Raw genomic sequence first — 26,249 nt, 5'->3', positions numbered from 1 at the left:
AGGACACATCGACCGCCGCCCCCTAACGTTGCTGTTTAAACTTGTATCCATCTTCCCCTCGCGGCGGCGCCCAGCTCTGTCACCTTGCCTACTAGGTTCTAGCTCGTCAGGACCTGGCACCACTGGCTCGATGTGACCATCCCCTCACCGTGGCTTCCGTGAAAGACGTATCTGCGAACCAACAGTTCCATACAATGCCTGCCAAGAGACCGTCCGCGTTGGATATCTTCCATGCTTTCCTCTAGATATCACACTAACGCTCTAGTCATGGCGCTCTGCCCCGTTGGACCTGACACCACTCCATCGGCCGCTATTCGCATCACCCGTTGTTCCCCTGATTGTGACTCTGCTGGCCGGTCCGTCCATCGTGGACTCCCGATATGATCAAATTTCACTATATATGATGGGCCTCGATGCCTCTCATCCCGGTCTCTGCTCCTACTCATCACTCACAACCCAATCCGGGAAGGCATTCACTCGCTCTTGCACACTCGTTTCTGGCAAAGAGATACTACACTCATTTTAATAACTAATTCCCACCATCGTTTGCAATGGCTCCCATCATCCGAGCCGTGGCTGCTCTCGCAGCTGCTACCCTCTTTAACCAGGTCACCGCGACCACCACCGAGTTGCCGCCTTGCCTCGACGCCTTCCAGCCCTTCACCTACCAGGGATGTTTCGCTGAGAAGGGCACACAAGGCGAGAATGCCCTCGACTTCCGCTCTGCTCTCAACCAGCAGAACATGACCATTGAGACATGCGTGGACGCCTGCAAAGGTAAGTCATCCTGACCATGCTTAATCTTTGACTCAAAACCCCAACACGTCGACAGGTAATAGTTACCGCTACGCCGGTCTCACCTACTACGGTGTCTGCTACTGCAGCGCGACCATCAACAGCCCCGTCCTTGAAGAGACTACTTGCAACTACAAGTGCACTGGCAACAGCTCCGAGACCTGCGGCGGTCCCTCTGCTTTCTCCGTCTGGCAAGATCCCACGTTCCCCTCTGGTGGTGCCACCGTCGACGACTACCAATCCATTGGCTGCTACACCGACGATACCAACCATGGCCGCACCATCGCCGAGCGCCAGGACTCTGTTGACTCTGCCACCATGACTCCCTCCACCTGTCTCTCCGCTTGTGCCAGCGAGGGATACGCCTTTGCCGGCGTCGAGTACGGCGGCGAGTGCTACTGCGGTGTCGTGATGGGCAACTACACCACCGCCACCACCATGGACCAGTGCAACAAGCCTTGCAACGGAGACAGCACAAAGACCTGCGGTGGCTCCGCCGTCATGGAGATCTACGTCGCCAGCAAGCTCATGTCCCTCGAGCCCTGCGGCTATGTTCCTCCTGTGAACTCGGTCTCGTCTTCTTCCACCACTTTCTCCATCAGCACTTCGGCCAGCGTCCCTTCCATCAGCATCCCTCCGACCACCTCCACCAGCTCTACTCTGAGCACCTCCACCAGCTCTATTCTGAGCACCTCCACCAGCTCTACTTTGAGCACCTCAACCACCGTCTCTACTCAGGCTCCCGGTACCTCCACAGCCGTTTCTTCCCAGGCTCCTCCTTCCACTACCACCACCCCGCCTGCTACTACTTCTCGGCCTCCCGTCACCACTTCTAAGCCTCCCACAACCATCCCCACCACCACTGCTCCCGCTATCTGCACCACAACCATTGTGACTCCCGCCACTTGCGAGTACGGCTGCGGCAGCTGGTGCAATAAGAACCTCCCCGACTTTGACGACAATGATAGCTGTACCAAGGCTCACAACAGCTGCAAGCTCCAGGTCAGCGCCTGCCTGAAGAATGCTGGATGGCCCGGCTCCGCCAGCTGCATGGACTTCAAGGCCTGGTGTAGCGATGTCAGCAGCTACTGCTCCAGCTCCTGCAAGGGCAAGGGATCCTGCTCCAAGAAGGACTGCTTCGCTAAGAAGGCCCCCAAGGGTTACAAGCCCGGCACCACCTCCGTGTCTACCTTCCCTTGCCCGTCTAAGCCTACCACGACGTCTACTCCGGTTACCACAATTGTGCCTCCCCCTCCTACCGGCGTCTGCAAGCAGCCTTCCAGCTGGTGGTTCGGATATGGTCCCGGCAACCCCGTCGGTGGTATCGAGATCCCCATCGTCACCTGCAATGACATCGCCGCGGACTTTCAGGCCGGCAACCAGTTCAAGTTCTACCTTCAGGCCGACACCAAGCTCTGCAAGTCCTTTGGCCGCGGCAGCGTCCCCAGCGTTTGCCAGGATGCCTGCAAGGAGCAGTACAACGCGTGTCAGAACACCTACGCCCAGGGTTGCAAGACCTACAACAATCGCCGCGGTCGCCGTGACGACGCCGCCGTGTACGCTCGCGCTCCCGACTTTGCCAAGCGCTGGTTCTTCTCGGATAACTTCAGTGTCGCCATCAACAAGTGCACTGTCCAGTATACCGACTGCCTTTCCGAGAACCGCAACTCCTACGCGGCTAGTAAGTGCGGCTCTTTCGGCACCGGCTACTAGGGGTCTTAGTTTGCACGATCTCTTGAGGATGATGCACACGAGTAGATGTTTTAGATGGGGAGTTTGCATTTCGTAAAAAAAAAAAGGCATTGGCGGCGACTTTACACTCTTTAGACGGTTGAACCTATATCGGTATTTAATGGCTAGTTTTCTCAATTTAATCGGGCTTTGGCTCATTGTTCATACTCAAGTTTGTCCATGATGCTTTTGGCATTGGCGATTGAAATAAAAGTAACTCTGTAAGCAACTAGTCACAACCAAAGAAGTGGTTGTAGCATATTGTGCCGTGTAAGTCCGTTCAGAGGGGTGAGGATCATCCCCGTCAATCATTTCTTGACTAACATGACTGCTGGCTTAATTTATTTCCGGGAGATTGATTGGTGGGAAATTGAGATCATCTCTGGCTCCCCGTTGTCCTTAATAGATCAAGTGCAGAGCTAGGTCTTACTCTTAGAACAGAAGTCAGTCGGTAGTGTGATACCAGTAGATGGGTAACTGGACGACAGTAGGGACCCTGCAGTTTAAGTAGTCTCAAACTGAACATTGGATAACTAGCAGATTGGAAGGAATAAAGATAATGGAGTAAAGAGATTGGGAGTGTGCTGAAAAGCGGGAGGGATAGAAAGTCATTTTCATAACCACCGGGTCGTGCTATCGCAGCATGAACGCCGACGGGTATGGGCGAAGGTGTTGGCGCTCCATAGTGGCTCGTGCGGCTTCGCCGATGCATCGTATAGCCGCCAGCATGGCCAAGTGGTAAGGCATCGCACTTGTAATGCGGGGATCCTGTGTTCGATCCACAGTGTTGGCACTGCACACGAGTTGATTGCGCGTCAGCGCGTGTTCTTTTATCTCTTACGGCGATGAGTGTGGCCTTTTTTTTTTTTTTTTTTTCCCCTCACCTTTTGACGATTCCGGAAGGGCGTGGAGGAGGTACATATTTACTCCTGCTATTGCAGGAAATCGCGTTTCTGGATTATATGACATGGCGATGTAACCCATGTAGGGAGCAAAACGTCGATTGCTCGGCAGGGGAGTTTGGTTTGGGCACAACTAGAGTCAGTAGTGAGAAGATTCGTAACCACAAAGAGGACGGACAATGAAGCCTATATTGTTGACGTAGCGAAATGTTCCTTTCTAAAAATTATTGGTGGGGCACGATTGGATTCCGAGTCAGCCATACGAAAGGCGAATATCAACCGATATTGACACCGAGTAACGCAGTTGATACCGCATCCCGACACCGGAGAGAAGCTACCTTGAACCAATCAGTTGCCATGCATGACGGGGACATGAATGCGTTAATTGTAAGTTTCTATGTGCTCTCTCAGGTTGGCGATCAAGGCTCAGATGTGCGGTTGTAAGTGTGATTTATATCTTAGTCAACCCTATAATAACACCCTTTCTCGGGGTCTATATTGAGGTATTTCCACCAGAGACCGGAGAATTTACTTCAAGTTGCATCGGGAGCTTTGGTATAGTTGAACCACCACAACGGGAGTGATAGGTTGGGCGGCATCTTACACGACGAGTAACACAACTTGGAATTACTGCACGCCAAGCATACATCTATATTTCACAGAAATCATAGAAACATGGAGTCAGACAGGACAGAGATATATGCACAGAGAACAGTCGCACGAGAGAGACCTAGCATGGCAGCTGCAGGCTTGCGAGATGTTGCTCGAGTCGACCACATGTTCGATGGGGATTGAGTTCACAGTCTTCCCCAGCTTTGTGGAGCTTTACGCTCAGATGGCATTGACCGGCATCGGGTAGCCACCGAGGAGGCTTGGCTCGCATCTCGCGGCCGGGTGAGTCCGGTATGTGGTGCATCGACACCGACAGCTGGGTTTCAAGAGCTGGAGGTCAGGGCAGAGAGGGGCACCGAGCTCCCTCATCTTGACATCCCCCGCCCATGCTTCTCGAGAACCATTCATGTCGGTTGAACTGTTGGCGGCAGCGGCAGCGACAGCGACAGCGGCAGCGAATACGGACGAGAAAGTTCGGTGCTCGGTTTGGTTTCCGTTTTGGAGCCGGGGGCGCCGGCTGGCCACAAGATGAGAAACGGACGTGCGATGTGCCGAGGATCCCGCCCCTCATTCTTGTTCGTTTTCCTCGCACCAGTCCTCTGCTCTCTGCTCTACCTTAAGAATTGTGTTCTGCTGGGGCGAAGTTTGGCCGGGTCGGGTGATGCTGGAGACATTCGGGACCGGAAACCGGGACCTCAGATTGGCCGAGGCCGTCGAGACGGGAGCTAGCAAGGTAAACCAAGGTTCCGGCGGCGCGAATGGCAAAAAGTGAGGTAAGAGAGTAGACAGGTGAGGGGAAAAAAAGGCCGGCGCGTCTAGAACCCTAAACACGGCAGGTTGTGAACACTGAAATGGCAGGAACGGCACACAAAATTGGAGGTCGGAAGAATTGCTAAGCGAGCCGGGAACGCAGCGATGATCTCACAACAAAACAGCCCTCCGCCCTTGCTGAAAGGACGGTCTCCCTACAGCGCTCTCAGCGTTTGCAGTGCCCGTGCTGAGACCAGCCCCGGGCTACCATTGGGTGAAATGCGCCAGCGTGCCCTTGCTGGCCGACCTAATTTGCTCTGTGCCTTCCGTCGCTTCCCTCTTGCCAGTATGTGCAGTGTGTGTGTGTGTGTGGTGTGTGCCGCTGTGATTTGTCCCGCCCGGAACCCCAGTGGCCCCATCGTGCGCAGTTTCTTCACCTCAGGTCCCATCCGTAACATCACCACAGTCCCGGCACCAATTGGTCCCATTCCCCCCCATTGAGCATCACCACCACAGCCAGGTCATGGTGTTCTAACCTTGTCTCTTACCCCAATCATCATCCTAGACTAGGTCGCTATTGTACACCACAATCCAGGCGACAAGATGTCGGTCGCAAGCAAGGTAAGCTGAACCTCTGTCTCTGTCCTCGATGCTGCTTTCCGTTTTATTTCGTTGCTCGTCGCCTGTCGACTGAGTCGTTGCGTGTTTGTGCGTCGACCTCATCGACCTCGTCATCGCCCTTTCCGGTCTCCCTCCTTGTTGTTTTGCTTTATTTATTTATTTTGGCTTCGCTCCCGCCATCCCCATGGGCTTCAAAGACACGAAAACTAACAAGTCACCTACATAGAACCTGTTCGAGCTCCTCGGTATGAGTCCTCGAATGAACGAACCCACGAGTCGTCCCTCTGAGCCAATGCCCTAACCTCCCACAACAGGCAACGATGCCGAGGATGACACTCCTCAGGCGCCCGTGAAGACGGTTGAGAAGAACTCTCTGCGCTCTACCAAGCGCGGCGTCGAGCCCGAGGCCCCTGCCCGTACCCCCGCTGGCAATACCGGTGGTGCCCGTCGCAACAACGCCTCCGGCAACGAGGCTGGTGAGTCTGCTCCATCATCAATTGCAGACCTCGGGGATGCAGACCCCGCTTTGGACTATGGCCCGCTGACACGACATCTCGCCCACAGCCTTCCGTGACCGCGGTGCTGGCAGCGACCGCAACCGTGGCAAGACCACCGACGAGCCTGCTAGAGGCGGCCCTCGTGGCGGCTATGGTGCCCGCGCCCGTGGAGGTTCGTGACGTCCCGCCGTCCGCATGCTTCAACGTCGCATGCATGGAGAAGTTGGGCCTCATCGCGTACTAACAACACAACTAGGCCGCGGTGGACGCTTCCCCCGTGAGCGTGATGACCGCCAGTCTAAGGGTCTCGCCAGGTAATTTGAACCGATTCACCCATAGCACTCCCTTACTTACTCGTCGCAGCGGCTCCGAGAAGCAGGCTGCCCAGTCTTGGGGCGCCACCGAGGGTGAGGCTGAGCGTAAGGACGAGGTTGCCGGCGAGGCCATTGCCCAGGCTGAGGCTAAGGACGCTGAGGCTGAGGCCGCCGCTCCCATCGAGCCCGAGGAGCCCGAGGAGAAGCAGGTCTCCTACACCGAGTACCTCGCCCAGCTGGCCGAGAAGAAGCTCGCTATTGAGGGCAACACCAAGGTCCGCGAGGCCAACGAGGGCACCAAGCTCAAGAAGGAGTGGGCTTCCGCCAAGGAGGTCACCCGCGAAACCGATGACACTTTCATGATCGGCACCGGAGGCAAGACCAAGCGCGAGCGTGAGCGCAAGACCAAGCAGCTTCTGGATATCGATCAGCGCTACGTCGAGCCTGAGCGCTCTTCCCGCGGCGGTGCCGGTGGCCCCCGTGGTGGCCGTGGCGGTCCCCGTGGCGGTGCCCGCGGTGGTGACCGTGGTGACCGTGGCGGTCGCGGACGCGGCGACGGTGCCCGTGGCGGTGCTCCCCGCGGTGGTGCTCCCCGCGGCGGCCGCCCCCAGGGTGCGCAGATCAACACCAAGGACGAGTCTGCGTTCCCTAGCCTCGGCAAATAAATGCCCATACAGGCCGCCTATATTCGCCCACATATAGGCCGAGATGTGCTCCGACACATATGTCCGCTCTAGTCAATGATGGAGAACGGAAGGGAAGGACCAGTTTTCGGGGAAAATTTGCAGAAGGATTGGTTGCGTCAAGGTTTCCGAGGACTGGGCCGGCTGATTTCTAGTCGTTGCACGATAAATGAAAGGCTTTTTTTCATCTAGGTACTCATGGACGGTATCGTTCAAAAAAGTCAAAAAGGTCTCGTTTGCATTGGTTTTTTAAAAGAAGAGAGTAAAATGTTCCCCTTGTCATGTGCTACTGATGGTTGGTTTTGAGATGTTTTTGGTATGTGATGGTTTGGTATATGATGACGAGGCGTTGTTACTTGAGGAATTCCTTGCTATTATTCGTTACATATTTGTTGGCGGTCTCGTCCCTTGATCAACTGCTAGCATGTCCTAAGTTTCGAACGGCATCATCTCAGGGCGCGCGCTCATCCGCCCACCGTCAGTCCAGTAGCTTCCCTGCGACATTGACGGAACAGATGAAGAGAGAGGGCAACGACTTGAGCCTATGGGAAGCAGAGCCAGTGCTTCACTGGACACGGCGTGTAAGATCAAGTACGTATTAAAGTGTGGATGTCTCGAAGACCTTTGTTAGACTAGTCAAATCGACTGACGGGCATGAGAGCTCACTATCTCGATTACCAAAGGCTAGTCGACGGATTTATGTATGTGGATATAGATCATGGGTAAGCTTCTCATTTGGTCATACATGTGCAAAGATTGAGAAGACTTGGCCAGACGGAGGAGCGCCCTCCCAAATCGTGGAAGTGCTCCACGACATCACATTTCCACAGATGCCTCGTTCTGATGACGAGAGGCATATTGAAGTGTGGTCTGGACACTTGGGTCGGAGTTACTGCGAAAGGTCAAAGATGGACGTCCTGGATGGATGTGCCTTCATCTCTTGCGAGGGAGGTGACTACGTCTTTCTATATAAGTCTCGGTGCCGATACCATGGTAGACTAGTTCAACGCACCAACCTCGGTTTTGCGAGACTCCGTCTTCGCCTTGAACAAGGCTTACTTACGGCAGGATCTAAAGAACAGCTCAGCAGCGACGAGAACAACGCTCTTTTTAATACATAGCTCTTTACTCTTCTAAAACTTAGTGGCCGTATATTCTGTAAGGGATAAGCTCCGGATATAGACTAGCTATGTATGGAGTATAGAAATAGTACTTGAATGAAGTAAGGTGGGTAAAGAACTGCTAGTTGACTTTTCGAGGGGTCGAACAGTCTGTGCAAAATGCGCTGGGAGTATGCCGCTCGGTATAGTAAGGCAGCAAGCTCGTAGACATTGTAGATATTGCAGATTTTATAGATGTTGCAGATGTTATAGATATTACAGAACTTGTAGAAATTGTGATGTTGTATATATTGCAGATCGTAACAAGCAAACAATTTCAAACGCCAAGAGCATAAGAGCATCACGAGATTAGAGCACAAGGCTTTTACAAAGTCTACGTTAACTGGCGCTAAATTACACCCACTGCGTTCTTAAGTCTCTTCGGGTGGATGTAACAAAGGAAGCCTTTAGTTTATAATCCTCGGTGTAGCTTAAAACTTCCCACTCAGCCTTATTGTCAGAAACATTAGGCGCGATAACCAGGCCCAATTCATCAAGCTCGTCCTTTGCACTAAATCATCTACCGCTGGATTGGGTAACAAGAGCAAAGAAACAATCTTTGATAATAAACAGTGTCCAGTGTCCAACACTACATGGCCGTGTTGCATTCTATAATGAGAAAGCTACTAGAAAAGACAAGCTAAGGAGAGGAGAAGAGTTAGAGGATGTTGCGGACCAGGACTCGGATGCGATGAATTTGCTGGAGACACGATGGACTTTGGAGTTCCCAGTATCTGACCTGGGTACCTTACCAAGAGGGTCGCAGCCAAGAAAAGTAAGGCCGATCGATGGCTGCAATATGAAGACAGACCCAAAGACGCCCAAGACGAAAGTTTATATAGCGACCCAGTTGAGGTACTGCCAGGCAACGGGACCGCCTCGGAGGACGCGAGGAGCGTGCCATCACCGATATTCCTGTAATGTCCTCGAAGCTGACACTGACATCGTGATTCTCGCCGCCTCTCGCCGCCTTTACGTACAAACCCTGGCCCAGGAGCATGGCCTGGAATATATTGCCAAGCGATTCTCATTCAACCCCCGAAGGCGCCATATGGAACAATTTTCGGCTCCGATCCAAGTAAGTTTCCGGGCATTGACCACAATCATAATGTCTGCTGCCAACACAAAAACACAACCAGAACTGAATGGGTTTATGCATAGAGGAAAGTACTCATGTATCCGATGTTCCGACTCCTCGCGTGCCGTAAAAGCCACGCTCGGTGACGGACCCAAATTCCCAAAAAAACGGCTTGTCTTGACAACTTTGAATCCCTTGGGAACTACACTATCTTTCAAAGACATGAATTGCCGTCGGCGCGAAGTGGATTAAGGAACCGGACTCGGAATACCGGGTCCTTCTTTTTTTCGATGCGTGCGATTTGTTGTTGCGATTTCTGAACATTTATTCTGACTTTTTGGTCACCCTGAAGTTTATATCTTAACTATACCACGTGAGTTATGCCAACCCGGTGAAACCAAGTCGCGGGCTCTAGGCCTCTCCGCTCTATGCCCATTCCACTCGGAGCTGGGAGAGTTCATCACACTTGGGGAAGGTTGTCAGTGATGATGGGTTGAAGGGGTTTGGTGTTGACGATTCCCCAGCGAATCTCGAGTACTTGACCTTAATTTCCTGGACGTGACGACGATGAGATGCGTGATGCTCGTGGTTTCCGCTCTATCATATCGTGTTCTGTTGAGACTCGAGAAGGATGATGGCTGACAGGGAGCGTTGGCTCTATGATGTTGGTTCTCGTGGGAAGGGGGATGAATGCTGCTGCACCTGGCCTTAGTTGAAAACTTGTTGTAGACTTTCGCTGATACCGTTATGTAGACAAATTGAGACTTGAGGGCGCTGTTGAAGCGCTCCAAAGGTCTGCTTTGGTCGCAATGAAATGACGAAGTGACCAATTTCACCTGTGTGCGGGAGACGCCGTGTTGCTTGAGCTGTCGACAGTTCGGCACCGGATTATGGCGCATATCCATTTTAACCACGCTCTTCTGACGTTTGTTTACGAGCGCAAGAAGCAGGATACCAAAGGCAGCGACAGAAACTCAAGATTAAAGTTTAACCCAAGCCCACAGATGGAAGCGTCAAGTCAGCCACGTTCAAAAGCGTGGGTTGCCTAGGTAAGCCATGGTTATAGCACTGGCATCCGGGCCAACCCACAGCCAGACCCTAGGCCACCAAAGACAAGAAGCAATAGTGCTGCCGTATTCGCATTGGTTAAATCCAGCCGTCTTTTAAGTTATATGAAACCCACGGTACTCATCAGAATTGCAGTTGTTGCAAACCCTTCCACATCACGTAGGCCTGAGTATCAGTCGAGAGAATCCAGAAGCTACTGGCAATCTCGAACTCGGGCTCCATGATACATTGATCAATAAGTTTCTCGGGATACAAGTTCAACTGCGAACCTTTCACTACAAATATAGGTATTATTTGCTCCTCTCATAAACGACTGAACTCTAGACAGAACACACTATATTCTCTTTTATCATGGCGATTTTGACCTTGGGCCTGGCTTGTTCTTTATATATAGCCCGAGTGATGGATAAGGCTTGCTATTGAAGTACAAGAGGCACAGAACACCGCAGCGTGTTTCCATTAATCTATTCTTCAATCATGCAATATCTGTGGTTTATATTCCCCAAACATGGCACATGAGAGGAGGAAAGTGCTACCAAGTACATAATCCGCAACGCCACATGAGCAAGTCGTTACAGCAGAACAGCACTTCAACACAGGCCTTGATTCATTACTATAAACGATTTGGGTCTGTCGCAAGAAAGAGACTGCCCAACACAAATGCTTCAATGGACCCCGAGGCCCAAAACCGCGACTCTCGTGAGAGGCCTTAAGAACCACAATGAACCACCTGTTTCCTCGCACAAAGGACTTGAACTGACTGGCCCCCTCCGCGCTCTTTTCAAGAATAGAGAAGGACTGCATCGAATATTCAAGAATGCAAATGTTCTCACCGTCTTTGCTGAGCGTGTTACAGAAGACAATGCGATGACCGTGTGACCCTGGACCACAACACAGTCCGCAACTGGACATAAACCGCTGAGAAGCGACTTTAAGATCTGCAAGAGCCGCAGATACTATCAATGGCGAAGCGGTGTCATCCTTCTCGCACATACTCAACTCACTGACCGTCAGCACACCCACACACACACACTCACGTAGACTTCCCCCTGGTCAGCGAACCGCCCTCCCAAAACATGCCTCGCTACCTTCACAACTGCGATGAGGCCAAGGGTCCCTGGACCGTTAGGAAAAGATGCTCCATCTGCATCCCAGCTCGTAAGGAGACTGGCAAGAAGCCCGGTAAATCAGCCGCCGTCAAACATTGGGTATGCCGCGCGACTAACAAGATCAAACGCACCAAGCCGCCGCCGCCGCCGTTGCCTTCTGTGTGCTCAGATTGCGGCGTGGAGGGCCGCGTGATGGTGGTCCTTGCTGAACCGGATTGGAACCCAGAGCCAAAGCCAGAGCCAAAGTCAGAGTCAAAGTCAGGCTCACAATTAGAGTCGTCCGGTGTTACTGACTCTCAGAGGATAGGCGACGACGTGGGCCCGACGAACGAGACCGCGGCCGACTTCGTCTTCGGACCAACAGCGAGGGCCTTGAAGTGGGCGTCGGCGACGGCCCCGGGCGTCCCTGTGCACATCATGCGGCCCGACGAATGGTGCTGGAGCAGTTCTTCTTCCGGGGAGAGCTACGACACCAGATTCCGTCCACCACCCCTTGCCAAGAGAATACTGAAAGCGACAATGAATAGGGCACTTCCCTGTGTCGCCAGACTGACTGCGCCGAAGCCCCTGACTGAATCGGAGCGCCGCAAGAGATCTTCGGAGCGATGGAACAGAATTATGCGGGCCAAACGCCGCTCTCGTCCCTGGGTGAGGTTTCAGGCCTTGGCGCCCGGTGGCCTCGAGACTATCGTGGAGGAGCAAAAGACAGGACGCAATGCCGGCATAGCCCAAACGGAATTCACTGGCTCGAAGAACCCCGCCGCACAGTAGAACATCACGGGTTCGTCGAAACGTAAGAAAACAAACGAGGTTTGCAGTTTTCACGTAAGTAGAATGGGATAGGTCACTGCGCTGACGGGAAACAAGAGCATATCAAAAGTATTTTTCTTTAGATTAATAGACAATTCACGGACATAGTAATGATACATCAAGGTAATAATGCGTGTATTTCGTTGTAAGTCATACCGTCACTGCTTGTCCCTGTAGAAACGAACAGCGTCAATGCCCAGACTGGCAAAGAACAGGATGGCATTAAAGGAAGCCATCATGTAGAACGGCGCGCCGTTCGACACCGCGTCAAACAGGAAGCCACCTAGCTTGGTAAGAAGCAAGATGGCTGCTCCTCCAAACCAGGAGTACATGCCGGCGATGGAACCCTTGAGCCGCACTCGCGACACGGCATCAACGCTGGCGTTATGCTGGAGCAGAGGTGCAGACTCTGCGGAAGTCTCCATGGCCTCTGCTGAGTCTTCAACCGTGTCGATGACCTGCGATTTGGGGACATCTGCAGTCAGAACGCCGCGGCCGAGGAAACCGAGACTGCAGACAATAGCACCAATCTGGCTGATGCCGATTAGAATCACGATTAAGAAAACGGCGGGACTGCCGCCTCGGCCATCGACGTTTTTGTACTCTGGACTTTGCAACTGAGGCAGGGCAATATAGCCGACAATCCCGAAAGCGGTGGCGAGGAGGATGGGATAGTTGACACGGCCGCGTCTTTTGTTGAAATATCCGAACGCTGGCGCGGCGAAGAGGCCGAACAACTGAGCCACGCCAGTCAGGATGGACGAAAGGAGATAGGCAGCGCGACATTCCTTCTTCAGCTCTGGGGAGGGGTCATGCGGTGAACCTTGGCAGAAGCCGTTGCTGATGTAGTACGTGTTGATGTAAAGAGGGATGAAGAGCGAGATGGCAACAGTGGATGCGCGAGCCACAAAACCGCCCAAGTATCCGAGAGCAATCTGAGAATCCGTGAAACCGAGAGTCACGGAGTCGCGCAGGAGACGGAAGTATGGGAGGACCTTCTGTGGAACGTTAGTGGCTTCTACGGAGGGATTGACGAAGTAACGTACCGGCCGCGTCAGGTGGTCTGACGCAGTGTCATCAGACTCGTCTTCCGAGTCCGAGTTCGTCTTCAAACCCAGCAGTACACTCCAACCCTTGCCCTCCTCGCCCTTGAGGTTTCTCAACCCAAAAAAGACAAACACCGAGATCACAAACGCCACAATGCCCACCACATAGAAGCTGTCGGCGACGGCCGCGGCAGGCGTGATGCCATCGATCTCACCGAATCGTACGGGGAGCGGGAGAAACAAGGAAAGCGCAACCAGCGCGCCGCATCCAGTGAACAGCCCGACGTACCCCGCCAATGACGAAGGCCTTCCGGCTTTTGCCTCCTCTCTCTCGCTCGCCGTCGCCGTTTGTCCGTCTCCAGCGAAACCATGGAATCGCGCCGGGGTGATGGTCATGTCGGATTCGAGGGACATGGCTACGCTGTTTCGTGGGTTATGCGTCGGCTTGTTCGTAGCGTCGGCGGAGCTGTCGGACTTGTCGCCATCATCCGTCAGAGAAGGCAGGATGGCCGTTACCATGGTGGCACTGAAGAAACAAAATTAGCAAATCCTGCCCATTCTTGACCTTATTGGTTGTCACTTACGACGCTGTGGCGCCAACAGCGAAGAAGATGCGCGCCAAGAGTAGCTGCGGATAGACATTCTTCGCCTGGACGAAAAGAAGCAATGCTGCGCCGATGACGGCATACCCGATGACGGCCACCCATCTCACACCGAGCCGATCCGAGACCAGTCCCCAGATCGGACATGCGACGAGCGCAACGAGCTCGTCCACGAAGCCGAGAGTGCCGACAATGTCGCCAACGCCATCCTTGACGCCAATTAGGTCGGTAATAACGAAGGATATGCTGCTGTTGAGGAAGACGAGGAAGGAAATAGAAAAGAGGGAGATGCCGAGGAGGTATGTCACTGCTTGCAGCGTTGTAGTCGCCTCGGAGAAGGGCAGGTATCGGGAGAGAATCGCCATGGCGAGAAAGTCGAGCGCCGTGGTGTTTCGCCAAGCAAGTGAGGTGATTCTCGTTGTTTGCCGCAGACCACCGTTCAGTTCCAAGCTTACATCTCGCGGCGGGCGGAGGAGATGCTAGGAACGTCGGGCGGTTTTATTTGTTGATTGTTGTTGTTGACCACAAGGGAGAAACGTTAGTTAGAGTGGGTGGGTAGCTGCGGTAAGGTAAAGTAGTGAGTGCCGGTGCGGGACGCCGGGTAAGCATCATACATACACCTGAATTGACCTGAGCTCCCAGCTCCTAATTCCGGCCCAGCCGCCTTACATAAGCTCCTACTTGATAAGGTTGTCAACGACCATGCCATTAGGTACACGACCGGACATGACCGGACACCCACGACAGTGCGGGCTTCGGGCCGCCGACATTGATAATTCCGGTCAGGAAGCACGCATGTTTAGGTTTGAAGCTCACTCAGCTCGAAGATTCGGGATAGCCGAGTCATTGGCTCAGATTTGCCTTGCTTAGATACATTTCTCACAATACTCCAAAGTCAACTCCAGGAGGGAGTATTTCGTTCATATTTTGACGCCAAACGCCAGTGGCTGCTAGGCGTTCCCTTCGACTTTTGCCTCCATAAATGCCAGTTCCTGAGTGTCGTTGTTCATTTCCCAACTCCGTTGCTTTCTCGTAATCGCATCCTCCATTAAGAATGTTTTGCCGTCGATCCTCATCGTTCAGTCTACCATGACCAGAGCACCTTGTGGTGCAGCACGCGAGCACCGAGCCGTTCGAACTCGAAAGGCGTGACCCAAGAGTCGTTGGCCGGGAGTTTGGCAAAGACGCTGGCCCCCTTCCAAGTCACAACCTGCTCGTCCATATCCCTGGCACTTCGACTGACTAAAATGCGATCGAAAAGGTCAGGTCGCCGTGCCTTGAGTTTCTCCTCGAGCACGACAGTAAACTGGGGTGTCTTCGAACCGCCTCCAATGACCATGATACTGCCCAGGTAATCACGCAGCTTCTTGTCATCACCCTTTGCTGCGTTGTAAATGCTGGTCAGAATAGCAAGATCCAACGGCGCGGTCGGCAGAACACCGTCGCGTTCGATTGCGATGGCTTTGGCGCTGCGCGCAGAAGCGTCAACGAACATGCCCGGGGGAGGCTGTGGGGCGGTAGTGCCGTTCGGGCCCGGTGTACCGCCATTCCTCGCCGGGGGGGCTGGGCTTCCTCCGTTGATGCCCTCCTTGCTTCCGCCAAACACGAAAGGGGCAGCCACCGGCGTGCTGACACCCTCCGGCGCCGGTGAAGGAGCGTTAGATCCAGAGGGAGTGCCGTTGATGCCGTTCTCGCCCCGCTTCAGGAAGTCAAATGGCTGTAGCCTTTCCTTCACTGGCGTCGATACATCGTTCTGCGATTGGGTGAAGCCATTGGTAGGCGTTGAGTTTAATGATGGCTTGACGAGGGCCAGGATTCCAAACTGTGCTGCGGAGGTCGGATCATCTGGGATGTCCACGTCGTAGGCGTTGTAAGATCGGTCAAGCAACTTCCGCCGGCCTCTCAACTTGGCGCTATTGTCGAAGATGGCCGGATCATAGAAGCCCATGGGAGCTAGAATGACCTCGTCATAAGTCTTGAACTGGTACTTGTGCGTTGGTTGGTTTGGGGCTCGCAAATGGAATTGATACAACTGGACAGAGATGTCCGCTTGCGACATCGTGCAATGTTTCATCTTGAGCTCCTCCGCTAGTAGGAAGTCATGTCGCCTCATGAGATTGATGTCTTGATAGGGGAAGTTGTCGTAGAGCAGCATCTTGACGAAGGTCTCGGTCACGTCGAACCCACCGTACTTCAAGTTGATCCGAGAGTCTTCCACGCAGAGGCCGTCTTCAACGCAGGTGATGGATGTCTTTTGCGCCCCAACATCGACGACGCAGGCCTGAGTGTAGCCCGCACCGAACGTGGCAGCCATGCCTTCCTGAATAAAGCATACCCGATTGAACTCGAACCATGTCATGCAAGATCTGAGCACCTGCTCCACATACTTCTTGTCGTAGAGGTCGGGAATGACAAAAACGCAGCTGTACTGTCTCCATGTGCTGTTCTTGGTCAGACCAAGCTCCTGTCTGATAGCCTTGTCGAGTAGAGTCTCGAAATCGTCAAACAGGTGTTCAGCATTCAGGTACTCATCTTCGTTCAGGAGTCCATGCTGGATAGGCCACCAGAGCTTGAATTTTGGTTGAGAATCATCTGGAACTCTTTGCGCTTGATGCCCAATGAAACAAGATGCCGATGATTTAGGATCTTCCAGGTTGTTGGTGTCGGTCCAGTCGATTTGCAGGGGGTCGTTGTGTGTCTGGATGATCTCCGGTTCGGTCCTGCGGTTGTAGTTCAAGACTAGCTCCTTGGAATTGGGCAGAACCTTGCGCTTGTTTGCGCGCATCTCCAACTTGAGGTCGCTGCACATTTTGGTGTACTTCTTTGACCACTCCTCGCCATATTGTTGGTCTTGTGTCTTCGCTTCGAAATGTCGGCGGGGAAGTGCTTCATGCATCTCCGCCTCGGTCTGAGGAAACTTCGTTGCAAGTGTCATGGGAATCGATTTCGGGAGTGCGTCGCTAGCGAAGCCAATTCGAAGGTTCTGACTACCAGGATGAATGACAATGACCTTGGAGGGGTCGAGGCCGGCGGTCGCATCGGCAGGTGCTTCATCAGGTTGAAGTTCGGGTATGACAAGAGGGACTTCGGCGCGGCCACTTTGCGCAAGAGCACGATCTCTGTCCTTAGCAGCTTGAACAATTCTGTCGCGAGTGGCATCGCCTTGGAGTCGCAAAGCGAGAATTTGGTCATCGCGCTTCATGTAGTCCCTGCCGAATGGAGAGGTGTCAGCATCGCCGCATTGGAGGCAGCACCGAGGATTCTAATGGCAAAACGTACGTGTAGTAGTTCTTCTGATTAATCGGCGTGACATCCGGCCAGCTGGTCTGCTTCATGCCATTGTCGGTCCTCTCCAGGCCTGCGATTCGCGGTTAACGTGCTGCCCTGAAGGCTGAAAGGCTGCATATTCACTTACCCTCCCGAAGGAGAACCCTCTCACTGACTTTCCCTACCATATTGTCGGCTTGCTCCTCAGAATTGGAGCCAGAGAGCGAGCTGACGTGGTGTCATGGGTTTCCAACCAGAAAAGCAGATCTGAATCGACAGCCTCAGGGTTCGGATAGCTCTCAGCCTCCTACTAGCAGCCAACCATCGCCTTTGGCAGCCCGCTGGCCCGTGCAGTAAGAGGTGGCTGGTGACAGTCGGGTAAGGTACCTATCTCTGAGGACAGTTGTGGCTTGGCTCGGGAGCGAGGAAAGATGTTAATCCGATATCGGGTATTATGTAATATGTTACTGGTCCCGTCCTTTCGCTTTCAATGCCCGTCGCTATGGCTTCCTCGTGCAGTAAATGCAAATGCACAGAAGCTCAACACATTATCGACACGTCGCATGTCATGTCTCGACTCTACCCTACGACATAAACACTTTTCTTGGCACGCCACGAAGTGTGTCTGATGGAAGCAGCCCTATTTACCGCATCAGCACGGCGGCCACCAGGTGATCCTTGTGGGATCGCTGCATTGATTGCACAGGTGGGCACAGCTGAGGTCAAGTCAGGTCATCAACGACCTGATTCCGTTCCCTCATCCAAAGAAGCTTAGATTCGCAACTCAGGGCGATCCAAGCACCTCCCAGTAGCAGACCATCTTGCGGCTGCAGAAGCAGCAAACCATTGGTCATGAGCTGGGTTGCTCGGACTCGGCCTTGGATGTTTGGCTGCTTGATGCTTTGCAGCTCAACTGTTGCTTGTTTTGCATGAGCGATCACTGGGTGGATGAACTTGACACGACTTCCGCCGAATCAAAAGTCCAAACAACACGGTTCGATGCCAGCATCTCCCGGAAGATTTGGCGAGAGCCGTTCAACTGCAAGGTTTTCGGGTTGTAAATGCATTTCTGGCCAGGATGTGACTTGGTAAGCGATGCCATGACAGGTTCCAGGACTTCAATCTCAGCAATCACCAGCTGTCTCTCTTGACTTGAGCGTGTAGTGAGTGCCTAGGCAGTGGGCCAATGTTTACCTTTCTCTTTGTTCACCCACGATGATGACTCTTTCCCCTTCGAGGCGATGTGCACTTTTTCTTTCCAATACTAAATTGAGTCTAAGCAACCGGCACCGAACTCTCCAGTTCCAGCCATGGCTACCAAAGTGGTAGGCACTCCCTCACCTTAAGTCACCTGACACCGCCCCAACCACCAAGCAATGACGTCGTCACGTAAGGTTTCGCCTGCCAGAAGGGAAACCATACATTGTGCCACGTCTGCTTCATGCCTCCGAGCCGACTTCAGATACATCTCACCGAGAACGCTCGCAATCTCACCAAATTCAACTAAAGCCTCCTCCCAGCCTAGACATTTACCACTATCCACAGGCCCCAAACTCCCACAGTCCAGTCTCCCTCTCACATCTTAGCCGAGAGTATCATCGTCAGCCATGCCTGCTATTCCCATCTTCAAGGACACTCCGATCAACGCCTCCAAGGCGTTGGGAACCACTCCACAAACCGAGGAACCACAAGCCAAGGGTCACTCCAATAACGTCCCCGAGCTATCGCAAAGTCAAGTCGGCGCGCTCGCACCATCATCCACCCGCCAGCAGCCATATCCGCCGGCACAGCCTGGTGCCGCCCCATCTCTCCCTGTCCAGACAGCTTCCGCACAAGCATATCCTCCGCCGCGGCCAACTCCAACTCAGAAGACGGATGATGTCAGCCCTCCGCCGCCCCAGCCAGGTGCTACCCCCGTGCCGATAACAGGCACCTCCACTCTGCCTCCTCCGCCGAAGGCAGGCCAGACCTTCCAACCTCCAACCCCAACGCCCGCCACTCCGGCCACCGTTTCTTACCCTCCACAGATGGGTATCCCTCCTCCAACAATGTCACACGCGGCGTTGCGAGGGTCTTCCACGTCCACTACTAATGGGCCTCAGATGACTGGGCCGCGACCTGTCCCAGTAGGAAGCGATCCTCCACTTAGCCTTGAACACCCTCCAGGATATCAGCAAGACGTTAGTGCGTCTGAATTCAGTAGCCACCAAAGAGTCGCTCACCAAGCTGCGGTAGCATCCTCGGCAGAGAGGGGCTACCATGCTCAATCGGAAGAAGGGGTATGGGACACCGCGAAGAAATGGGCGCAAGCTGCTGGTGGCAGTCTGGCTGCGGCCGAGCAAGAAGTCTGGCGAAGAATCAACAAAGACTAGCATAGCCAGTCACGAGCTTTCCGTGTCAACGTATTAATCAACTCCACACTATCAAATAGCAAACCAATCATTTTGAGCTCCAGCTCGGATGGATATCGTTGTGGAGTTAAGGATGATCGAATCGAAGCCTTGCCATCGGCTGTGCTGTGCCATCTCGGCCGGCGATATGTTGTCATTCTCCAACTGTAGGCATCAAACGTCTACCTCGTTGTCCCAGGCCGATTGCCCCTTCTCGCATGTTTCCCAGGTTGACCCATTCCGACATCTCGCACCAATAGTTAGTGCAAGTTTTTTCGGCTTCGCGACTCAATATTTTTCCCGTTGGACCACCACTAGTGCCTCTGCCTAGATCGCTTTCTTCTTGAGAACGGAGACTTGCCCGGGTCACAATGTGGCAAAAGCGTGTTCAAGGCCGAAGGGCATTGCTGTCTATGTCACTCCCAACATTCTATTTCCGTCGTTACCGTTGTTATTGCTCAAGTTACACTAATCGAGGGCACCGGCAGCCGGAGGTCCTCCGTTGTCAAGCCCATCATTTCCTGGCCGTCCCGTGAGATAGCTGAACTAACTCTAGCTATGGTAAACATCAAACACATCGATAAGACTGCTATACCGCCGACTAGCATAGCGTACTGGAAAGAGTTCATCGCTACCCTGCTCGCCGCCCCTTTTCCCCTTGCGGCTGCAGATGGGATCTTGTCAGCCTCCCCCAATGATCCGCCTGATGTCTGGTGCCCAGTATCGAGACCAGTCGACAAGGAATCGATGGCGGGGTAACGTCGCGTCATCATTGGTCTATGATCTCCATAAGACCCCAGCTATTGACAGCGGCCACGGCTGGAGAGTTGGCGTAATTTCCCAAAACGTCCGAGGTTGTTATGCAAGCAAGACAGCCACTCCTTGTCGGCGGCCAGTCCGGAGGATCCACAGAACAACTCATCGAAGGCTCGGTAGAAGCTGGCCGGCGGATACTGAGGGTTCTGGGGGGCCACCGGCGCGAGACGTTGCATCTTCGCAATCTTCGCACAGACAAAATCGTCAGAGACGGCCTCGAATGTGAATACTCTCTGATTCTCACATCTGATCTTACAGGGAGTTTCGTTTGTCGAATTGCTCCGTGGCGTGCGGCGGCGGCGAGATGGGTGTCCGCGACCGTTGCCAAACTGAGGAAGACAACGCTAAGTTTCACTAACGCCGTACAACACACAGAGCCCTACGACAGAGTTTTTGACGGACAAGCGATGTGCGTCTTTAGCGCCACGTCAATCTTTACGGCGGACAGACTGTCACCAACGGATTCGCTTGACAAGCTTTAACAGCACACGGATTCTGTGCTGGCGACGAATGGTGGATGGCGGGGGCCACTTTACGCGTGTACAATCCGTGCCGGATGGCGGTCCCCGGGCGTCAAGTCGCGCCCGCAATCTGGAAAGCGATGGCGGGAGCTGGCGACCGTCTTAGACTCTTAGGCGACGGCATTATGGTTTATGTCAAGGACATCCATGGTTGCAAAAGCTATAGCGGATTTCCGTTATATGGATGAGCGACTCTCCACCACCTACACGAATAGAACATCATAGGCCGTCGGCATCAACGTGACACATGTTATTGTCGCCAAGTCGCCGGCAGGTTGCTGAATGATTGGTCTTCTGCTGAATGATATTTTTTCCCCAGGAACAAGAACTTCCTTTTCCAGTTAATATTGGTCGCCAGCCGGCTTTCAGCCCGACCCATAGCTACCAAACCTGAGTTTCTTTGGCCGCGATCCACATCAGCTCATAGTAGTATCATAGATACCCAGACGGGCAAGTATGTGTGCTCACCGGAGCAGACGGCGGAGCAAATCACAGGCTACGGGAGACGAGGTGGGCGCGGCTCGCAAGTGGGCGCGTCAATGAGCGACAGCGCGGGTTAACTGAGGAGGAACAACCAGTCGCGTAGCTAGACGTATTGGACCGCCAGCCCCGGTGAACCCTGTTGGCGCAGTAGCCAAACCGAAGTTCTCTCTACAGCAGACATTCAGCACGGGACAATAGTTTTGAGTTACGGCATCCAGAAGAAATTGTTGAGTAAGCGGAAAATTAACGACAGGCGGGATAAAGAGTCACGCTGGCTGGGCACGTTGGCTAGACCCGAGCTCCTCCCTGGTTTCGTCCCAAAATGACCAGTTCTGGACAATTCTCGCGTCTCATACAAGAGCCCAAACGCCATCATCTGTGCGACGTATTTGTATTCAAGTCAATCTGGATTTGATTTCCGTCAAAGCCAAAGCATTGGGAATGTCTCAAAAGAGGACAGGTCTCAAGAAAAGGACAGAATATGGGGACGAACCTCGTGGACAGCGACGCACACATCTGATTTGGGACCAGGCATGGCATACCAGAGCTGAGTGACGGCGCGTCGCAAAAGAAGCAAAATGTGCAAACAAAAGCGAGAGGGGTGAAATAGAGCCTGAAAACAGTCGAGGGCAGCTGTTGTTGGCGTGGCAGACGCAAGGCCAGTCGGCTATGTGCGGAAGAAGATGGGACTCCCCTCGCCTCTTCACCCCATCTACTTCCTGTTCAACATCTGGATGCCTGCCTCGTCCCAACTCTAAGCCACCACATCTGGGAGTAGTAGTGGTTTGGTGAAGCTGAGTGACGTGGGGGATGTTACTGCACCAACATGCAGGGTATCATCATCATGGCCTCAAAAGTAGCAGACATGCCACTAGGACCCTGCGAGGGACATGCCGACAATATCTTTTTTCCCCTTTTTTCCCCCTCTTCCTGTGCAGCTCTACAGCACGATCAATTGCCTCTGGCTGTTGGAAGAGCACGAGGCTAGGAAGAAACGCCTGGCGAGCAAGAGCAATACGACACAGGCGGAGAAAGAAAAAGATACGAAAGCCTGGCCCTCCCGGCGGGGATGAGAGCGACAGTGACAGAGTCGCAAGCCATCGAGACTCGCAAAGAGGGACCGCAGCCAACGGTCAACCCAGTCGAGGGGCTGAAGCGAGACAAGGGTGTGTAGTTCTGCGACAGATCTGAGACAGCTTCTGCCCCTGCTCAACCCCTGGCACAGCCCCCGCGTCCCCGGTGGACTTGCAGTAGACCAGACCCAAATTCAGCGAGTCACGACCACGAGTCAGTGGCTAGTGTGCGCAGTGGGATTTCGTGATACTGTTCATAGTACAGGAGGAAATGTCCCACTGTCAGAAGCCGGATAGGACTTCCGTACCGTGGCTCTCATTCCACCACGTTGTGTCACTGTCAACGCCTGGACATGGCCAGTGACTTGTGGGATGGAAAGGAGGCTACGGGGTGAGAACAAGGCGAGAGTCAGACGAGATCAAAGACATGGCAACAACTGGCCAGAAGATTAGGAGAAGGTCCAGAGGGAGCATATCGGAGGACGAGACGGGATCGAGACCGGAGAACGTTGAGAAGATTCGGCACCGAACAGGATTGAGAGTTTGGGCAGTCGATAGGTGAGATTAATCGCATGAGAGAACGAAGGGCTCCCTTCGTGATCATCAGCATCATCCATCCGTTCGTGACTTCCAGACTCAAAAAAAGTATGGATGGCTGGATGGGTAGGCACGTACGAGGAGCAAAGGATGAACAAGTTTTGTAGGCCGACGTGCCAACACTGCAGTCTGCAAGGCACCACACAGCACTTGGCGCATCCATCATCGAGTCTGACGAGGCACGATGGAATGGAAAGAGAAGGACGGGTCCCTCAGTACGTACCCTCCAAAGGAAGGAACGGAACAACGGGACACCAATAACCAAGGCCAGGACTAACCCACACACCCGCAGCCCCTTAGCCCCACCCCCTGCAGATGCTTACCTCAGCGACAAATCATGTTGCGCCGCTGGGCAGCTCAAAGTCAACTTCAAACGTGCTTGCTCCGTGCCACCACCAGCAACGGCAGCAGCAGCAGCACCACCATCATTACCACCACCACCACCACCACCACCACCACCACGTCTGCCGACCAACAATGTCGACGATGTCGACGACGTCCCAGCTCCATCATGGCGTCCTCATATACCCTCCTTGATCGTCGATTACGTACACGCCTGTGATCTCTTCCCCCTTTTTGAGATACGGCTCTCTGGTCTGGTAATTGCGTGGTCTGGTTTCTCTTTTGCGTCCCTGGCATAGGAAAGTTTCTGTGCGGCATCTCGTCGCCCTTTTTTGGAGACGCGATGCCTGTCGCGTGGACATTCTCCATGTTTGGCTCATGCTGCTGCTCAGCGATTGACTCCTCTCGCTCGACCATGTCCAAAACATTCGAATCCACCCGCTATCCTAGGCAGACAGTCCGACGATTCCATTTCTTCGACGGATCGCCTCAGGATAGCAAATGGACTGGCCTGGAAACTGCAACTGGAACTGGAACTGGAGCTGCGACTGGAACTTCTTCGTCTGACCCCCTCATCCACATGGTCCCGAGGCTCCCTCCTCTCGGCAACCCTCCGCTCCTGAATCCCCTGCAGCCCTCCCGGAACGCAGGCAGACAGACGACATACATAGGTAGTATGGAGAGACGAACAAACTGTCATCCACTCGCAGCAACCTTTCACGCATTTTCTCCGATCTCCAGCCGTGTGTGCTCTGCATACTGCACCAAGCCAAGCTAGCTTAGCTCAAGCTCAGCTAGCTAAATCAAGCTGCGACTGAAGGCAATCTCTCGTCTCCGCAGCCGAGCCATCAGCCTATCTGAAAAATGACATTTCTGTACGCATCGACCCAGGCGCACATGCCTGCATCTGTGCTGGTTTATGCCTGCCGCTCCTGTTCTCGCCATTGGCACAACGGCCGAGCAAGAAAAAAGAAGCCCGAGAGCGGATCTGCTGGAAAGGATAGGATGCCAGGTTCATCATGTGGGGAACCAGGGATGTGACAAAACAGGAACAGGTGTGATCCCTGCACCGCACTCGCTGCCAAAACAAGAGCCCGACGTCAGGATTCTCTTGCTTCTCTTGCCAAACACTCTCGTTCAAGATCTTCATACCCGAGCCTGATTGGCCCCAGGTAGCCATGGGTAAAGTCTCGGGTTTCCACACCAGTCGTTCTGCAGTCTCTGCCCGAGGCCCCTCCCCATGGCCCCCATGCCCCATTGACCTGGGACGGGATTAGGACTGGGCCTTGTACCACGGCGGATTTACATTGCAGACGTGCCGTACTCGGCCTACTGACACTCCAGACAAGTCGTATCATATCATTCCGATACTTGAATGAGGTTCGTCCGTGAACCCTGCTGTTTCCTTGGTTTCCGCTGCGAAAGGTTGGAACGCAACGCAAAACCTGTCCGCCAAAAGAGACGAGGGAAGAAAGGGCAGAGTCACGGACAAGGGGTGGAAAAATTACCGTAGGCAAAGAAACCAACAACGACGACTGTGAGGCCCGCTCCAGACCAGGCCCAGACCAGGTGGTTTCGGCTCCGCGCCCACTCCTCACTAATCATACCTTCAGCAAGTTCAACTTACCGGCCGCCGGCTGCAAGCCACCAGCTGTGATCCATTCCGCTGCCTCACTTTCTTCCTCCCCGATGCGCCCCTCTGCCCTCGGCCCCTGGGGCCATGTCGCCAGATATGGGTGTATGCCAGTATGGGATGAGACAAGCCACCTCCTCGGGAACTATTTCCTTCGGATCGCTAGGGTCCTCGCCAATTCTCAGCCCTGAATAACTGAAGGCCCTAGTCGGAAACCACCGAAAGGTCCCTCTAGCTCATACGTCAAGTGCGGTTATCGTCGATACAGGGCGATCAAGTGGGTGACCATTGGTCCAAGTGTAGTCCTGTATTTCGCCACGACGAATTTCTCTGCTACAAACCCACAGCTGCACCGCCGCCGAGGGCTGCACAACACTATGTATGGCGAGTGGACGGGGAGGTGAGAGGGGCTAAAAGGTCTAGAAGGGGGAGGGGGTCTTGACAGGGCCTTGCAGGTGTATCCGTATGGAAATGGAGGGTTGGATGGATAACCAGGCCAGAGTTGGTGAGAAAGTCTCCCACGGCCCATGGTAGGTGCAAGTGAACCTCCTTACGTTCAGGCAATTCTCTCTCTTACCGTCTGCCCTCTTTCTTAACATCCCATCGCTACCTTCTTCCTGACTGGCTACTTGTGCTATGTTCATGGGCTATTCCTTACACTTTTGCTCCCACTCTCCTTCATACCCATCCCCCCCCCCCTTCTCTCTTTTGGTCTGTCTTTTTGCTCCCCCACCCCCCTCCGACTCTCAGTCCCCCCGAACTCTCCACACCACCATTGGCCCTCTTCCCTCTCAGTCCTTCATAGTGTCTATCCGGACCTCTCTCTGCCTCTTCCTCAACTGTATTTTTCTTCGCGCTCTCTTCGCGGACCCGAGTTCGTGCCATGTACATAGTTTATGAACATCCATCCGTCATCTGGGTACAGCCCTGTCGTCGTGTTTGATCCTTGTCCTCGTCTTCTAAAAGCAGTCGGGAGTAGGCCGCTCCCTGGTTCATCGGCATCTCACTCCCACACATCCACATCGACGAACAGATGTTACCTTGTCCACCACCCAAAGACACCCCTGCAACTCATACACTCTTGCTGAGCCAGGCCAAGCACATTCTCGCACACCTGCCTCTGGCCCCAAGTTCACAGACAGGAAGACGTTTGTATCAGGGAAATCCGGCTTAGCTCCAACCGACGTTCCGAACCTGACCGTGCTGACCTATTGGCCTGTTCATGGATGATGCTTCTTTTTCCACACTACTTCTTTTATACCTCCAGGATCCGTCTGCACCGCCCCTCAACCTGTCTTCTTTTTGCTCTCCTTTCGCGTCCCACCACTCACCAAGGCCTCACTGCCCTT

The 26,249-nt window shown here is 53.7% G+C and overlaps 8 protein-coding genes across 8 annotated transcripts; 6 read left to right on the top strand and 2 right to left on the bottom strand.

Moving 5' to 3' along the window:
• Window positions 1-551: 551 nt before the first annotated feature.
• On the top strand, window positions 552-2,508 carry CORC01_02095 (WSC domain-containing protein; the record flags this gene model as incomplete). Its single annotated transcript, XM_022613747.1, has 2 exons — window positions 552-777; window positions 833-2,508. 2 exons carry the CDS (start codon window positions 552-554, stop codon window positions 2,506-2,508), a joined length of 1,902 nt encoding a protein of 633 aa, XP_022479838.1.
• A 2,885-nt stretch (window positions 2,509-5,393) lies between these two features.
• On the top strand, window positions 5,394-6,887 carry CORC01_02094 (uncharacterized protein; the record flags this gene model as incomplete). The annotated part of the gene is made up of 6 exons (XM_022613746.1): window positions 5,394-5,411; window positions 5,638-5,656; window positions 5,726-5,887; window positions 5,976-6,080; window positions 6,165-6,222; window positions 6,272-6,887. 6 exons carry the CDS (start codon window positions 5,394-5,396, stop codon window positions 6,885-6,887), a joined length of 978 nt encoding a protein of 325 aa, XP_022479837.1.
• A 4,400-nt stretch (window positions 6,888-11,287) lies between these two features.
• On the top strand, window positions 11,288-12,091 carry CORC01_02093 (uncharacterized protein; the record flags this gene model as incomplete). The annotated part of the gene is made up of 1 exon (XM_022613745.1): window positions 11,288-12,091. One exon carries the CDS (start codon window positions 11,288-11,290, stop codon window positions 12,089-12,091), a length of 804 nt encoding a protein of 267 aa, XP_022479836.1.
• A 197-nt stretch (window positions 12,092-12,288) lies between these two features.
• CORC01_02092 (major facilitator superfamily transporter) lies at window positions 12,289-14,143 on the bottom strand (the record flags this gene model as incomplete). The annotated part of the gene is made up of 3 exons (XM_022613744.1): window positions 12,289-13,128; window positions 13,177-13,702; window positions 13,761-14,143. The coding sequence occupies 3 exons, from the start codon at window positions 14,141-14,143 to the stop codon at window positions 12,289-12,291; spliced, it is 1,749 nt and encodes a 582-aa protein (XP_022479835.1).
• A 719-nt stretch (window positions 14,144-14,862) lies between these two features.
• CORC01_02091 (uncharacterized protein) lies at window positions 14,863-17,233 on the bottom strand (the record flags this gene model as incomplete). The annotated part of the gene is made up of 3 exons (XM_022613743.1): window positions 14,863-16,987; window positions 17,058-17,136; window positions 17,194-17,233. The coding sequence occupies 3 exons, from the start codon at window positions 17,231-17,233 to the stop codon at window positions 14,863-14,865; spliced, it is 2,244 nt and encodes a 747-aa protein (XP_022479834.1).
• Window positions 17,234-18,652: 1,419 nt separating this feature from the next.
• CORC01_02090 (uncharacterized protein) lies at window positions 18,653-19,417 on the top strand (the record flags this gene model as incomplete). The annotated part of the gene is made up of 1 exon (XM_022613742.1): window positions 18,653-19,417. One exon carries the CDS (start codon window positions 18,653-18,655, stop codon window positions 19,415-19,417), a length of 765 nt encoding a protein of 254 aa, XP_022479833.1.
• A 3,338-nt stretch (window positions 19,418-22,755) lies between these two features.
• Window positions 22,756-23,890, top strand: CORC01_02089 (uncharacterized protein; the record flags this gene model as incomplete). Its single annotated transcript, XM_022613741.1, has 3 exons — window positions 22,756-22,886; window positions 23,218-23,441; window positions 23,718-23,890. 3 exons carry the CDS (start codon window positions 22,756-22,758, stop codon window positions 23,888-23,890), a joined length of 528 nt encoding a protein of 175 aa, XP_022479832.1.
• Window positions 23,891-25,536: 1,646 nt separating this feature from the next.
• CORC01_02088 (uncharacterized protein) lies at window positions 25,537-25,800 on the top strand (the record flags this gene model as incomplete). The annotated part of the gene is made up of 1 exon (XM_022613740.1): window positions 25,537-25,800. One exon carries the CDS (start codon window positions 25,537-25,539, stop codon window positions 25,798-25,800), a length of 264 nt encoding a protein of 87 aa, XP_022479831.1.
• Between the last annotated feature and the right edge of the window lie 449 nt (window positions 25,801-26,249).

This window comes from Colletotrichum orchidophilum, assembly GCF_001831195.1.
Source record: "Colletotrichum orchidophilum strain IMI 309357 chromosome Unknown Scaffold_11.1, whole genome shotgun sequence".
NCBI classification, from domain to species: domain Eukaryota; kingdom Fungi; phylum Ascomycota; class Sordariomycetes; order Glomerellales; family Glomerellaceae; genus Colletotrichum; species Colletotrichum orchidophilum.
The sequence above is the reverse complement of the archived record's forward strand: the minus strand, read 5'-3'. Positions and strand labels throughout refer to the sequence as shown.